At 39.1% G+C, this 15,132-nt stretch overlaps 1 protein-coding gene across 7 annotated transcripts in view; it reads left to right on the top strand.

The window, feature by feature from the left end:
* utrn (utrophin) overlaps positions 1-15,132 on the top strand; it is a 327,279-nt gene that overhangs the window by 276,444 nt on the left and 35,703 nt on the right. For 4 of the 7 annotated variants that reach the window (XM_057822866.1, XM_057822865.1, XM_057822872.1 and 1 more), the window contains 4 exons: positions 5,169-5,280; positions 9,156-9,292; positions 11,670-11,708; positions 12,122-12,187. In XM_057822866.1, the coding sequence (XP_057678849.1) occupies positions 5,169-5,280; positions 9,156-9,292; positions 11,670-11,708; positions 12,122-12,187 (354 nt within the window). The remainder of the gene's footprint in view (positions 1-5,168; positions 5,281-9,155; positions 9,293-11,669; positions 11,709-12,121; positions 12,188-15,132) is intronic. The other 3 variants (XM_057822867.1, XM_057822868.1, XM_057822869.1) reach the window with 3 other exon arrangements.

Here is a 15,132-nt window from a genome sequence, read left to right as displayed (position 1 = left end):
TGCGAATGCAAGAAATCTTATTTAAAACTCAAAGGACAGTTTAACTCATTGACTGCCTTGACGACTGCGAGCTCAGTTGAAACTGATTGAAATTCATTTAAATTGGGAGGCCTTTCAGTTGCACTGACGGCGCCTGAAGTCCAATTCATTTTGACTGGGAGGGGCTAGAGGTGATATCAGTTGAAATGGCTTTTGTCATCTCCCAGCGGGGACTCGGGAGGAAAGTGTAAACAAAAGAGGAGTGTGAGTGCTATGCTACATGCTAACCCGAACCGAGCGACTCTTCCAAGTCTCTTCCTCACCTTTTGAAAACGAAAAATAACACAAACTACCCCGACTCATGTCACAAATGGCAGCGGAGGTGATTGTCTTCACCAATCGGCCAGCCCCTGGCGGCGAGCAAATTTCAGCTCGTTGTTCCAATGCTGCGGCCCCGGCAGGCAGGCAGTGACGTCACATTCACCTTCTTAGTCAATCCAGACTCTGGCTGGAAGTCACTCATTTTCATGGCTTGGGATTCAAATATATTGATCGCTTCCACACACATCTAAGCGATCCATATCATTGAGGAGCATAAAATACAATGTGAAATATGAAATAAACATGCTTTTTGCTGACATAGGCACTTTAACCCAAAGGGGAAAAAAACATCATTGAATTCCTGCAAGAGAAAAAAAATACAGAAATGAAACATCATTCATCCAAAGAACATGAATGCCCTCTAGTGGAGAAAACATATTTCCTATTATGAAACCAAAAGGATTATATCCCCGGTTTTCCTCGGCCAACTGGTAGCAAATAAAAACTGGGAGAGAGGTTAAAATCCGCGCTTTCATATCATGTTGACGGCAGCACTCTATGTCAAATACTTCCTTTTTTACAGTGCTTTAAAGACGTCATGTGATTGAACAGGTCGACATGATCATAGAACAGCAAGCTTGAGTCCGATTAGTATAATGGAGTCAGGAGATTATTGTTGCGACATCTTATTGGTGAAACTGGTAGCGCCACTGTTAGCGTCTCTGGCAAAAAAAGGAAAAAAAAAGGAAAATCTAATATGTAGAATGAAGTGGAAAATTTTAATGACTAGTGTAGCCCAAAGTAAAGGAGTAAGAGTAGCATTTCTTCACAAATCTACTCAAGTAAAAAGTATGGCTCAGTAAAACTACTCCTAGGAGTACATTGTTCCCCAAAAGTTAATGAAGTAAATGTAACGGAGTAAATTTAATGCGTTACTTCTAACCTCTGACCGCAGTATAGTGGACCAGTGGCGGAACAAATGTGAACAGAGCCCTGGTGCGATGAGCATAAATGGGACCCCCCGAATGGACCGTCCAACCGGGGTGTGAGGGGGCCTCCAGACAACCGGCCAAGTAGCTGGCAGAAATATTTTAACACTTAATTACTATGTTACAGCTCTGCGCATCATCTTACCTTTTTGTTTGACACTCCATGCCCACTTTACCTCCGCAAACTGGGCTCTTTAGAAGCCCGGGTGCAGTTGCACCCCCCTAAGTTCCGCCCTTATCGTGGGCGAACACCGTATTGTCGATGAGCTCTCGACTGCTCTGAAGGTGACTGAACGCCTCCCCCTTCATGGCTATCCACGACGCATAATGGTGTCTGAGACTCGTGCGAGCAGTTGAGCTCCGTGATATACGACTTGTGAGGCCTCATCCGTCAGCCGAACCCCCACAGAGGAAAGAGATAAAAGACTCCGGCTATTATTTCTGTCTTTTTTTTTCCCCCCTCCTCTTTATATTTTTTTTGAAGCCGCTAAATGGCTTTCCGGCTGCAGCTGACCAGGATGGAGGGTGTCTTTCTATTGAGGAGTGTTTCTGAGCGGAATGCCATTATCTGTCACTCTGTCAGCACTTATAGGAGGATGTTAGCGTGTGGGCGCACGCGAAGAAAGGAGAGGCAATCGAACGCCACGGGATCCTTGACTTTTTAATAGGCTATTTATACATCGTGGTTGGAAATTGAAAATGAATCAAAATGTCACAATCTTTTTAGAACTTAGGGGGATAAATCGCGATAAGAAAATGGTCATGAATTAAAATTCCCACAAGAAACACGATCTTTTGAGATGTTTGTTTATCGATTAGTAAAACTTGGCAACATTCTTAAAAGCTCCAATCTTGAAGGAGGTATAATTGATAAGTGTACAGTTCCAATTTTATTCTTCTAAAAATGATGATTTTGTTCTGCTGAAGTTAAAATTTCAGTCACTTTTTTTTAGTTAAACTAATTGAATAATAGCTTATTTCGAGAATTATCAGAAATTTAATGTGCTTTTGAACCCTTTCATGCACACATTATGATTTTTTTATGTTACATTCATACTGGACAGAGGTCTCAAACTTGCGGCCCAGGGGCCAATTATTTTGCGGCCCGCTTGACCTCCAGCTGCAGTAATAATGTCGCCCGCATGTATTTGCCGATGGGCAATAAGAATATATACGAATAATTTTAAATAAAATGCATGAATTAATTACAGGATCCATTTTGGAGCAAAAAAAATAGTAATAAATGAAAAATTAGTTTTAAAAAACCATACATTAAAAAAAAAAAAAAAACATGACTATAACAAACGTAGGCATGACTATATAAAATAATTCTAAATAAAACAAATAATAATAAATTAAAAACTAAAAACCAAATTGAAACAATATGAAAAAGAAGAAGAAAGACATCATTTCAAATAACTGTGTTCCTGTGTGTAATTTGCTCTAGGAATTTTGTTATTTTGTTCTGTTTTGTGACATGACGTGGCTTAACTCTTTGGCTGCCATTGACGGCAATAGTTGTGCAATGTCAATTTCCCTCTTTTACTAACAACCACAACACATTCTCCGTGACCTAGGCTGGCAGTGAATGAGTTAGGCTGACCATTGTCCCAAAAAGGGTTTAAAAAAAAAAAAAAGACTTCTCGAAGAAAATGACTTTATTGTTGTAAAATTAAGAAAATATTCTTGCAAATTCTTCAACTTCGTTTGAGCACATCTTTAACTTGCTACGCAATATTGATATTGTTTACTATAAAGATGTGACTATGAAGTAGGATTTTACCCCCTTTTCACCTGTTTTGCCTGTTGTTGTTTTGTTTTGTTTTGTTTTTTCAAAATCAGACCATATGTCCACACAGTAGTATCATTTCCCCCCAATGCAAAATCAATGGTTATTACAATAATTATTGTGTTTTGTTTTTCCATAACTGTATACACTGTATACCTACTTTTGCACCTCCCTGTATTTGTATATATAGGGGAACCTTGGTTACGACTAGGGTTGGGCATCGTTTGAATTTCAGTGGTTCCGATTCCGGTTAGGGCTATTTTTATTGTATATAAATGTCTTTGAACTTGAATAATATTAAGTTTCTTTCCACATGAGTGCACTTTCACAAAGATCTTTATTTTTTAAAAGCTCACGGAGAAAACAGTTACACATATTGTTTTGCCTATGTTTTAGGGTGACTTATGCTGCAGGCATTTTACATGTTATTGAGCTCCCACTAATGTGCTAACCTGGTGCAGAATATCAACCAAAAAAACAAAAAAACTACTTGTAAAACCAAGTCCGGAATAGCAGCGAGTACAGTATAAAGTCAGAAACAGTTTTTGTTGAGGAAAATGATCATATCTGCTTTCTCTGGCAGTTAGCGTGAGCGATCTGGACAGATAGTGTCTCCTGCAGTGGAGAACACACGTTCACTGGGTTTAGATGAAGCTTGAACCCATAAATATAAGAAAGCAAGAAAAAGTTGCAAATATTACATAGGGGTAAGGTAGCCGTGAGCTGCTACGCACTTTACATACTGTATCTTAGCTGGAAGCTACGACGAAGCATTAGTATAAATTCTTCTGTTGATTATAATTTGATGTAGATTAGACAAAATAATAAGGATTTCCTTATTTGTAAAACCGATTCTAAAACAAAAGATGCTTTTAATACTGTTGATTTTAACAGAGGCGGCAATGGGCTAATGTAGCTACATAAGCATAAGCAGCTACGTAAAGTACGTAGCTGCTTACAGTATATAGCTACATTAGCGCGATGTAATAATACAACATATTCTCATACTATTCCATCCATCCAACCATAATCTACCACTTAATCCGTGGTCGGGTCGCGGGGGCAGCAGAAGACAGACGTTATTTATTGGTTTTAGTTACCTGGTTCTGACTGGTTAGAGGGCCGGGGCAGCGTGTCAAATCCATGGCACTCAGCTATGCACTACTAGGCACTTGTATCGCATGAAGCCAGAGGTGTTTAATCATATTGGTCGTGCTGACTGTTCATTTTTCTTTGTGAAGTTGAGCCAAACTTTTGAGCGCCGTGTCCATGGTTGAAATCAAGTTGCAATGCACAAACACAGGATTCATGTGGCTTCTTCTTCGTGGTGTTCGGCAGCTATTTATTCCCGCTTGACGGTCAGGGCATCGAAACATTGAATCGAAATTTAAAAATTTGAACGGTTCCGGGAGAATCGGAGTGTTAGTCCCGGATCTCATCGATGCCCGATGCCCAACCCTAGTTACGACATACCCGATTTACGTGATTACGACTTTATGACGCCAGAGGCTTCTCTGCCATTTTGTCTCCAGTCATTTTTTTGCTTGTGTTTTTTTGTCGCATAAATAGTACCTTGACTTTTGTTTTGGGATGCTTTTATTTTGGCACTGGAAGCGTAGAGCAGGTAGTACTTCCGCACGCGAGTACACACGAACAAGACCGTATTTGCGCACACATAAGGAGGAGCGCATTTGCTCCCACGAAGAAGTCATGCAGCCTTTCGAGAGAAAGAGAGGAAAGAATATAGTTTAGCTCACTTTCTAGCTTGAACGTACCTCCAACATCTTGGCGAAGACAGTACAATAACATATAATACATGTTTTTAGATCGTTATTTTGAGATTTAGGGGGTAATTAGGGTTACTTAAAGGTTTAATTCCGATTTACGCGGAAATTCGGGTTACGTCGCCAGCGTGGGAACGGAACTCATTCGTAACCCGGGGACTACCTGTAGTCTGTAAAAGTAGGTGACATGAATACAATACAAGTACGACATGCATGCGACAAGCCAAATGTGTCAGCAATTTGTGTAATTAGGTTGTATTATGCAAATAAACTCACTTTCGTCTTGCTGACCTTTTTTGTATGCAGGTATCGCAGTTTGAAGCATTTCAACTACGACGTGTGTCAGAGCTGCTTCTTCTCCGGGCGAACTGCCAAGGGCCACAAACTCAACTATCCCATGGTGGAGTACTGCACGCCGGTGAGAGGCATATACTCTGGTGGAAAATTAGGATTAAAGGGATTAAAATTCAGACAGTACATCATTTTTATGTTTTTTTTTTCTCCTTACCGCTCCATCTATGACACCCTCTGGTCAAGTTCAAAATTCTCTGAATAAGTGATGAATTAACAGTCATTTTTCTTCTATTTCTTAAGGAAAGCAATATGTTCAGAGAGAAGAGTGTAATCAAAGTCACATCTGTGAAAAAGCGTCACGGCTTCTTTGTAATTTACCTCGGAATTAGGCTAACTCATAGTTTTCTCATTCCATTCTGTCTTTTAATCTACTTTTTCAATTCTGCAAACGCGACGGATATCGACTGCGGCCAGACGAGCGTCTGTCATGCCGCGCCGAGTGACTTTGAAGGCACGTTTTCTTCGTCTTCGCGCCCGCCGTGCTGATGAGCTTCTGTTGCCAGTGCGCGTGGAGGCTACTAATCAGTGCTGCGGCTTTACGGGAGTATTTGGCTGCTGACAACAGTCTGGCAGGGCTGTCGAAGGAGTGAGAGACAAAAGACGATGAAGTACGACCAAAAAAAAAAAAAAATCGTGACCTTAACAGCTGAGGCGTGGAGCTCCATGAGGGAGTCGCAACTCGTCACCGTCATGGATAGAAAAGTGAGATGTGATTAATGGAGGAAGAAGACTTATTTTACAGTCTGGCTCAGCGTTGACCTCAAACGCGGTTAAGATCGATTCTCGGGCCATTTGCTGGGACGAAGGAAATGATCATGTTTCAGTGCTATTGATGCAACAGAGTAACTTTGGCATAATACCACTTACAACACTGAAACTAAGGAAAGAGATCAACACACTGCTTTAATGATTTTGAATAAATTAACGTATTGGCTGTCTTTGACAGTGATGGACGGCAATTTTGACTGGGAGGGTTGGAAACTCAGAGCATTGTTGTTTTCGTCGACAATTACGATAACGAAAATATTTCTTCGACAAACAATTTTTTCATGACAAAGTGACGATGACGATCTAAAAACAAGGCTTGGCAGACAAGAACATAAAGAGACGAATGCCAGTTTTCGTCTGACGAGACAAAAACGAAACGGAAATGTGACATAGATTCTGTCATATGTTCACGATGTGTGACATTTTCATATTGTACGTGGAGTACGTCAGCTTGCATCGTAGCAGTGCATGGGTCGTGTTACTCATGTGAGATGTGCTATCTCACTCTCCTCACTGGAGTTTAGGATGTTTCAAGCTAGGCTGCGCTCCATCTTGCTTGTTTAAAAATACATGGTATTTGTTTTCTTATTTTGGCAAGACATAATACGCATTGGTGCTGAGTGATCATCGCACACTAAATGTAACTTGTCGCGTTAGCATAGCATTCGGGTTAGCATTAGCATAATCTTTAGCGTGGCATGACTTTTATTTTACAGACAGTCTGTGGCTTCTAGATGGGTTTAATTGAAAATACAGTGGTACCTCGACATACGATCGCTTCGACACACATTCTTTTCAACTCGTGTACTCGTAACATGTAAGTCTGTGGACCTAGTAAAGAGCCTTGTGGAACACCAACAACATACACGTTTAAGAATGTCATATTGTTTAGAAATAGTAACAATAATAATGGCTGAAGTTGCATTTTATGAAATGATTATTGTCAATTGTCTCCAAAAATATAGTGTAGGATTTCAATTTTCTGTAGTACAGTGGTACCTCGACATATGGTCGCTTCGACACACGATCTTTTCGACATCTGTCGTAAAATTTGACTCGCAATTTGTTTCAACAGCCGACGAAATGCTAGAAATACGACGATTTAAGACAGCGCCACAGCTTCTTTGTTTTCCCGCAAGACGGACGCACGGCGTATTTTCTTGTGAGAGAAATCAACATGGGTTCCAAGAAGGTTAGTGCAGGTGGTGAAAAAAGGAAAAAGGTGACGCTTACCTATGAAATGAAGATGGAAAATATGAGCATGGTGTGCACATCTGTGAACTGGCTCGACAATATGGCCATAGAATTTCAGACGTCCCTACGGTCCTCTGCTGCTTTTTGTTTGCCAGACTTTATAAGTTTTCAATTATTATTGTGGTAACATCGCCAAAGAAATCGCCAGCTTTGTCAGGTTTTTATTCATTTATTTCAGAACCTGTGCAACACAACATGCCTAATGTCTGCCGCAGTTGACGCCAAGTCGCCAACAACAACAAAACATTAAAAGAGAAAGTAAAATCTCAACCTAACGCTCTATCTCACTGTCACGTAAACCACGCGGTGCGTTCAGGTACAACACGCAAAACACGTCCGCCACATTAGAACCTGATTTGTTACATTATTCCAGGAATTATTATTATTATTATTATTATTATTAATATACTGTATTATTATTCCGATTTTTATTGAATAGTTTATTTGTTTTGCTATTTGTATTTTCCATTTGTAATATTACCAGGAGTATTTATTAAGGATTTAGTGTAGGTTTTCAGGCTGTGAACAGAATTAATTGAATTATAATGTATTCATATGGGAAAATCCTGTTCGACATACGACCATTTCGACTTACAACCAAGGTCCTGGAACGAATTAACTTCGTATGTAGAGGTACCACTGTAATGTACTGCTTTTCCTGCTGAGTGTGTATTATAATCACAAAGTTGGCATTGTCATTAAAGATGCTACAATATGATCTCATCTTTCTGTGTTCATCCGAAATTGTTGGAAACCTTTATTTTTGGACTCCAACTTTTGAGTTTGACAGACAAAAACATTTTGAGGAATTGTCGATGAAAACTATACAAAATTTGTATGAGATTTCTTCGAGTAAAACGACCAAGACAAACACATTTTGAAATGACAAAAATAAGACTAAAGGTAATAAGTATTTTCGTCCAAAAGACAAAGACAATAATTAAAATGGGTGGCAACAAAACAACGCTGTAACCTGGAGATCCTTGTCGACAGATAATAATGGTGTGTTCCTGAAGGCTCAATTGTATATCCACAGTGTTTTTACATTATACAATCTGTCGGAAACTGAGGAGCTAAAGGTGTGTGCTGAGTGATCATCACACACTAAATGTAACTTTTTGCATTTGCATAGCATTCGCGTTAGCATTAGCATAATCTTTCGAGTGGCGTGACTTTTTTTTTAAATACAGATCGTGGTGTCTAGGTGGGTTTAACTGAAAATAATGTACAACTTTTCCTGCTGAGTGTGTATTATCATCAAAAAATTGGCGTTGTCCTTGTAGATCCTACAAGATGTGCTCATTTGGCTATGTTCATTCGAAATTGTTGGAAATCTTTCTTTATTTTTGGACTAAAACATTTGAATTTTACAGACGAAAAATACGCTAATCTCTAATTGTCATAACTTAATTTTCATGTATTTTTTTTTTAAGTAATTTTGGTTTAATTCAAAAGTAATGAATTGATTAAATGTGAAGAATTTTATATTGTAATTATTATTGTTTTACATTTAATTAGCTTATTACATTTTTGGTGTACTTCTATACGAACAAATTCCATTTTCATTTAAAATTTGGTGGGTGCAGGTTACAGTCAGGTCCCCCTTATAGTTAGAAAATTACAGCAATTGAACACAAAAAATGTTCTATGGAATCTAGGGAACTTTATTCAAAATTTGTGTGGTGTCTTAAGAAATGATGCGTCCCAATCCATTTTGACTGGGGAGGGTGGCTTGTTATCTTTCATTGTTATTGAATGCAACAATCAATTTTTCCATCATTGGTTTAGGATGAATTTCAACAATTTCTTGATCTTTTTCACACAAGATTGAGAAGACCGCTTAAGACTCCAATTCTTTCAAGTTAAAGTTGAACATAACATGAATATTTAAATTCGTTTTGTCTTTGTCTCCACTAGACAACTTCAGGCGAGGACATGCGAGACTTTACCAAGGTGCTGAAGAACAAATTCCGCTCCAAGAAGTACTTCGCCAAGCATCCTCGACTAGGATACTTACCTGTCCAGACCGTCCTCGAGGGTGACAATATGGAAACGTGAGTAGTACTTGAAGCTTCTTCCCCAAAAACTAAAAAAAAAACTCTGTTGCCAGCAATGTAGAGAATCAATCAGTTTATAACTTTCTTGGCTCCACTGTGGCCAACATTTGATAAAACTATTTTAAAAAATACACATCTGCTGTTTTCATAGCAAATCTCTGCTCACGCACCTGTGCACTGCCGGTGTTTCTTTCCCTCTTCTCTACGCTTCTCTAGTGTTTTTGCTTAATTATGCGTTGGCTCAGTATTTGTTGCAGCTCCACCGTAGATCTCCTTAATGTAGATGCGGCGCCAGAGCTGATTAACATCCTCACGCAGCAATGTGTGAAAAAAGCTACCCACAGAGAGGTTTTTCACTTTGAGCTGGTGTGATGCCAACCTAGGCCATCCACTTTTCCCACACCACTAAGGGGGCTGCCACACCTATTCACTCCAAGACCCCCTGCTTGTTTCTGTATTGATCAAATGTCAGAAGTGGTTAATAAGGGACCAGAAATCAAATTAAATTAAACAGAAAATAACAGCATAGTTTTTGTTATAATGTTACAAATGAGCTTTGTCTTAATAATAGTGTTCTGGCAATAATAAAAATATTTGTTTTTAGCCAGGTCTACAGAGTCTGTGGACCTAGTAAAGAGCCTTGTGGAACACCAACAACATACACGTTTTAGAATGTCATATTATTTAGAAATAGTAATAATAATAATGGTAGAAGTCACATTTTATGAAATTATTATTGTTAATTGTCTCAAAAAATATAGTGTAGGGATTTTTAATTTTCTGTAGTACAATGGTACCTCGACATACGATCGCTTCGACACACGATCTTTTCGACATTCGACGTAAAATTTGACTCGCCATTTGTTTCTACATCCGACGACATGCTCGAAATACGATGATTTATGACAGCCCCGCAGTTTCTTTGTTTTCCTGCAAGACAGACGCACGGCAGTTTTTTTTGTGAGAGCAATCAACATGGGTTCTAAGAATGTTAGTGTAGGTGGTGAAAAAAGGAAAAAGGTGAGGCTTACCATTGAAACAAAGTTGGATGAAAATATGAGCATGGTGTGCACGTCCGTGGACTTGCTCGACAATACAGTCGCAAAATGTCTACCATCTCGACGATCCTCCTCCGACCTCCGTTCGCCAGTCTTTATAAGTTAAGGTGACACTTATTATGATTGTAACATCGCCAAAAAAAATCGCCAGCTTCGTCAGGTTTTTAATCATTTATTTAAGAACTTGTGCAACACAACACGCCTACTGTCCACCGCAGCTGATCACGCAAAAGGAAAGTAAAAAGTGCTTCTCTCACTCTGGCACGTCAGCCACACGGTGCATTCAAGTACACCACGCAAAACACATCCACCACATTAGAACATGATTGGTTACATTATTACAGGTATTACTATTATTATATTATTATTCTGATTTTTTTCATAATTTATTTTTTTTGCTCTGTGTAATTGCTATTTGCATTCAAGGATTTAGTGTAGGTTTTCAGGCTGTGGAACGAATTAATGGAATTATAATGTATTCTTATGGGAAAATCCTGCTCGACATACGACCATTTCGACTTACAAACAAGGTCCTGGAACTAATTAACTTCTTATGTAGAGGTACCACTGTATTTGTTTTTAGGTATACAGACCAAATAACATGTACGTCTGTGGACCTAGTAAAGAGCCTTGTTGAACACCGACAACATACGGATTTAAGAATGTCATGTTATGTAGAAATAATACTAATAATAATGGTAGAAGTCACATTTTATGAAATTATTATTGTTAATTGTCTCGATAAATATGTTGTACTGCAGAGATTTTAATTTTCTGTAGTGCCTTTTCAACAAGGTTTTTAGAAATATCTGAATAATGGTTTGAATAAATACGTACTGTATATTCCTTTTGCATTCAAAGAAAGTGTGATAAAATGATTTCATTATACAGTGTGCTTTCTTTTGAAGGTCTGACTTCAGCCGTGATGTTAATGTTGCCTTAACATGTCTGTTTAAACAGTCACATACAACTTAAAGGATGCTTTGAATAAATGCACACAGATTCCGAGGAATAATTGATTTAAAAAAAAAGGACAAAATCCAGACAAATACGGTCAAAAACTGCATTGTACAAAACAAGAGTCTAAGAAAACCAAGCTTCCTCTGTACTTGAAATGGTTACTTTCATCATGTGACTAAACGAATCCACTGGTTGACAAAATACTCTTAGTGATGTAACCGTTTCTGGCCAGAAGTATTCTTTCCTTTCCGTCCTGCTGCGTATTTTTGAAAAACACTGAGCGGATTTGACCCGGACATGTTTTGTGGTACCCCTTTAACCCAACCCGACCCTCCTCTTCCCCCCTACTCTTACAGTCCCGTCACCCTCATCAGCATGTGTCCGGAGCAGTACGAGTGAGTATCTACAAACGAGCACCGGAATGCCCTTCTATTTATTTTTGTCACTCATCTATTAAATAACAAAGCACACGTCGTCCGGCCTTTTTTTTCCTGCCTCACTTCAACTAAATCCATGCCTGAATTGCATGTCGCCTGCCTGCCTGCCCCATCCGCAATGGCTGCACACGTGACACCGACATGTCGGCTCACTTCCTCTCCTTTAAGCATCCCGAGCAGTGGCTGTCGAAAGCCCTCCGGTCTCGTCGTAGATCATCCACTTCCCTCATTCCTCTTTGCAGGATGACGTTGTGGATGCGCCTCTGGGTTGTGTATGAGTGCGTGTGTGAGCGTGTGCCTGTGAATCCTTTTAATGAGGTTTTGGTGGCTCGCCCGAACTCATTCATCTCCATTACGCCATTCGTCTCCAGGCTGTCCCAGTCACCTCACTTGTCCCATGATGACACCCATTCCAGGATAGAGCAGTACGCCAGCAGGTACCCCTCAACCGCCACTATTTGAGAATTTCATATGAGCTCCTAATCCATCAAGTGATATACAAGGGCTCCTCAGTTTCCGACAGATTGCAAAATGTAAAAACACTGTGGACATACAATTGAGCCTTGTGGAACACCACATTATTATCTGTCTACAAGGATTTACAGTGTTGTTTTTTGCCAGCCCTTTTCGATTTTTGTCTTAATCTTTTGAAAGAAAATACTTATTACTCTTATTATTTTTGTCATTTCAAAATATTTTTGTCTAGGTCTAGTTTTATTTGACGAAATCTCATACACAATTCATTTAGTTTTAGTTGACAGTTACTCGTCGCGTCTTTCGTCTGTGAAATTCAAAAGTTTGAGTCCAAAAATAAAGGTTTCCGACAATTTCGAACGAACATAGACGTACGAGCACATATTGGAGCATCTACAAGGACAACGCATACTTCTTGATGATAATATGCACTCAGCAGGAAAAAAAGTAAATTATTTTCAGTTAAACCCACCTAGAAGCCACGAACTGTATGATAATAAGTTTTCCAAGCGTTTAAGAGGATGTTTGCCACGCTAAAGTTGATGCTAATGCTAACGCGACAAGTTACGGTACATTTAGTGTGCGATGATCACTCAGGACAGACTCTTAAAGGCTAGAGCATCATTGCATATTCTGTCTTGCCAAGATAAGAAAACAAACCATACCATCTGTTTCTAAACAAGCAAGATTGAGCGTAGCCTAGCTTGAAACACATCCTAAATTCCGGTGAAGAGAGTGAGGGAGACACGCAGCATATCTCACTTGTGTGACATGACCCAAAAACTGCTACGATGCAAGCTGACGTACTCCACGTACAATATGAAAATGTCACTTATCGTAAACATGACAGAAACTAAACGCATTTTCATCTCGTTGTCATCTCGTCAGACGAAAACTGGCATTCGTCTCGTTATGTTCTCGTCTGCCAAGCCACGTTTCTAGCTCTTCAACGTCACCGTCATGAAAAAATTGTTCATTGACGAAAGATTTTCATTATCTTCATTATTGTTGTTGTTGACGAAAACAACACTGCCAGGTTACAAATGAGTAGTTATGTACAAGTATGTACTATTTAGAGCAGTGGTCTCAAACCGGTCCTCAAAGGGCCGCAGGGGGTACTGGATTTCATTCCAACCAAACGAGACAAATACCTTTTCACCAATCTGGTTTCTTACAAGTGTAATCAGTTGATTGCAATCAGGTGCTGCTTATGTTAGTAGAAACCTCATTGGTTGAACTGTTTGTGCTGGATCTGTTGGAACAAAAACCAGGACCCACTGCGGCCCTTTGTGGAGTCGGTTTGAGACCGCTGATTTAGAGATAAATGTAAATGTATGTGCACTTAATAAATAGCCTTGTCGAACACAGACAAGATTTGTTTTCAGTTGTCACTACAGTTTGGCTTGAATATAAAACAAGGCAACGCAACAAATTGTTGTTTCAAGGTGTTTTGACTCTTAAAAAGCTGCTGTGTTTATGAAGGGAGAAATTCCTTGACCCCAACCCCATTGGGAACCTGTGAGGCATCCATAAAAGGATCTGATCAGCAGTTTTTTAACAATGTCAGACTTTATGAATCAAAGTACCGTCATTTTCACAACGTAAACAGCTAGTTTTCCCCTTACTTTGAACTCTGCATTTTATTGGCTGGTTTGAATTTTTACAGCTTATTTTAGAATTTTATGAGCTGCATGTCTTTTGGTGTAAATATTCCATACTACAATGTGGACACCTGCAGCTCATATTGACAAATACGGTTTTATTTGTAAACTTATGTGGATGCGGCTTATAGGCGGGTGCGTCTTATAATTTGAAAATTACAGTAATTTTGTGACATAGTAGTATAGACATTCACTTACCGTACATATTAGTCCTCTGCTGTAACATTAAGCATTTTTTATAGGGGGTTTCTGTAAAAATTTGCGGACTGAGTAGCAAACCTTGAGGAACGCCACTTAAATATAGCGTTGATCAGTTGATCCTTATTCTGATACCCTTTTATGTGACACTAATCAAAACCTTTTCTGACATTACTTGTCTTACATTTTAAATGTATAATGAAATACAGTATAAATGAGAGAAAAAAATCACCAAATAACAACATGACTTTCACACCAATTCTTGTTTTAAAGATTTTTTTTTCCACATCTAAAAAGTCTGGCTATTATGGATTTGTCTAAATGTTAAACGAGTCATAATTCAGAAGAGAAATATTCCCTCCTCTAAAAAAGAAAAAAAGGCTTTAAAAAGCCTTTGAAAAAGCCCGTCAAATAAGTGAGGCAAACATGCTGCACAGACACAAACATCCTCATCAGTTTGATCATTGCCAGGGAGCTGTTCAAACAAATGGACTACAGAGACTCATTACATTTGATCAAATAAACTATCTATATGGCTGATTTTGACGGGAGAATGATACATAATTACATGAGTGTCATTTTCGCCACTGGGTAGCAAAGAAAACACTGGATGACGACCATTTCAAGTGCATTAGAAGCACTCAGAAGTCTTTTTCTGGCGACTTGATGACACCGCTGCTCTGATCGCATGACCCTCACAGCTAGCTTTTGGCTAATATTGACATCCAAAAACCAGCCAGCTACACAGCAGGTGATGGCTTGCGCTTCTTCATCAGCCAACACATATTCATCCACGCTGGGATTTGTCAGCTTTCATTCCAGGATGGGCCCTGTCACATTTGGACAAATTACATTTTGAGCCGCAAAATTTGGGGGCATTGATTTACTTAATTATATATTGGCAGAGGTGAATACAGTTGCATAGTAGGTAGGGTTGCCAACTCCCTGGAAAAAAAGGGACACCTCATTGATAATGTGAAAAGTGTTTTTTTGTTGTTGTTGTTGTTGTTGTTTTTTAAAGTTATACTGTATATTTTAATGAAATAAGC

This window comes from Corythoichthys intestinalis, chromosome 19, assembly GCF_030265065.1.
Source record: "Corythoichthys intestinalis isolate RoL2023-P3 chromosome 19, ASM3026506v1, whole genome shotgun sequence".
Classification (NCBI taxonomy): domain Eukaryota; kingdom Metazoa; phylum Chordata; class Actinopteri; order Syngnathiformes; family Syngnathidae; genus Corythoichthys; species Corythoichthys intestinalis.
The sequence above is the reverse complement of the archived record's forward strand: the minus strand, read 5'-3'. Positions and strand labels throughout refer to the sequence as shown.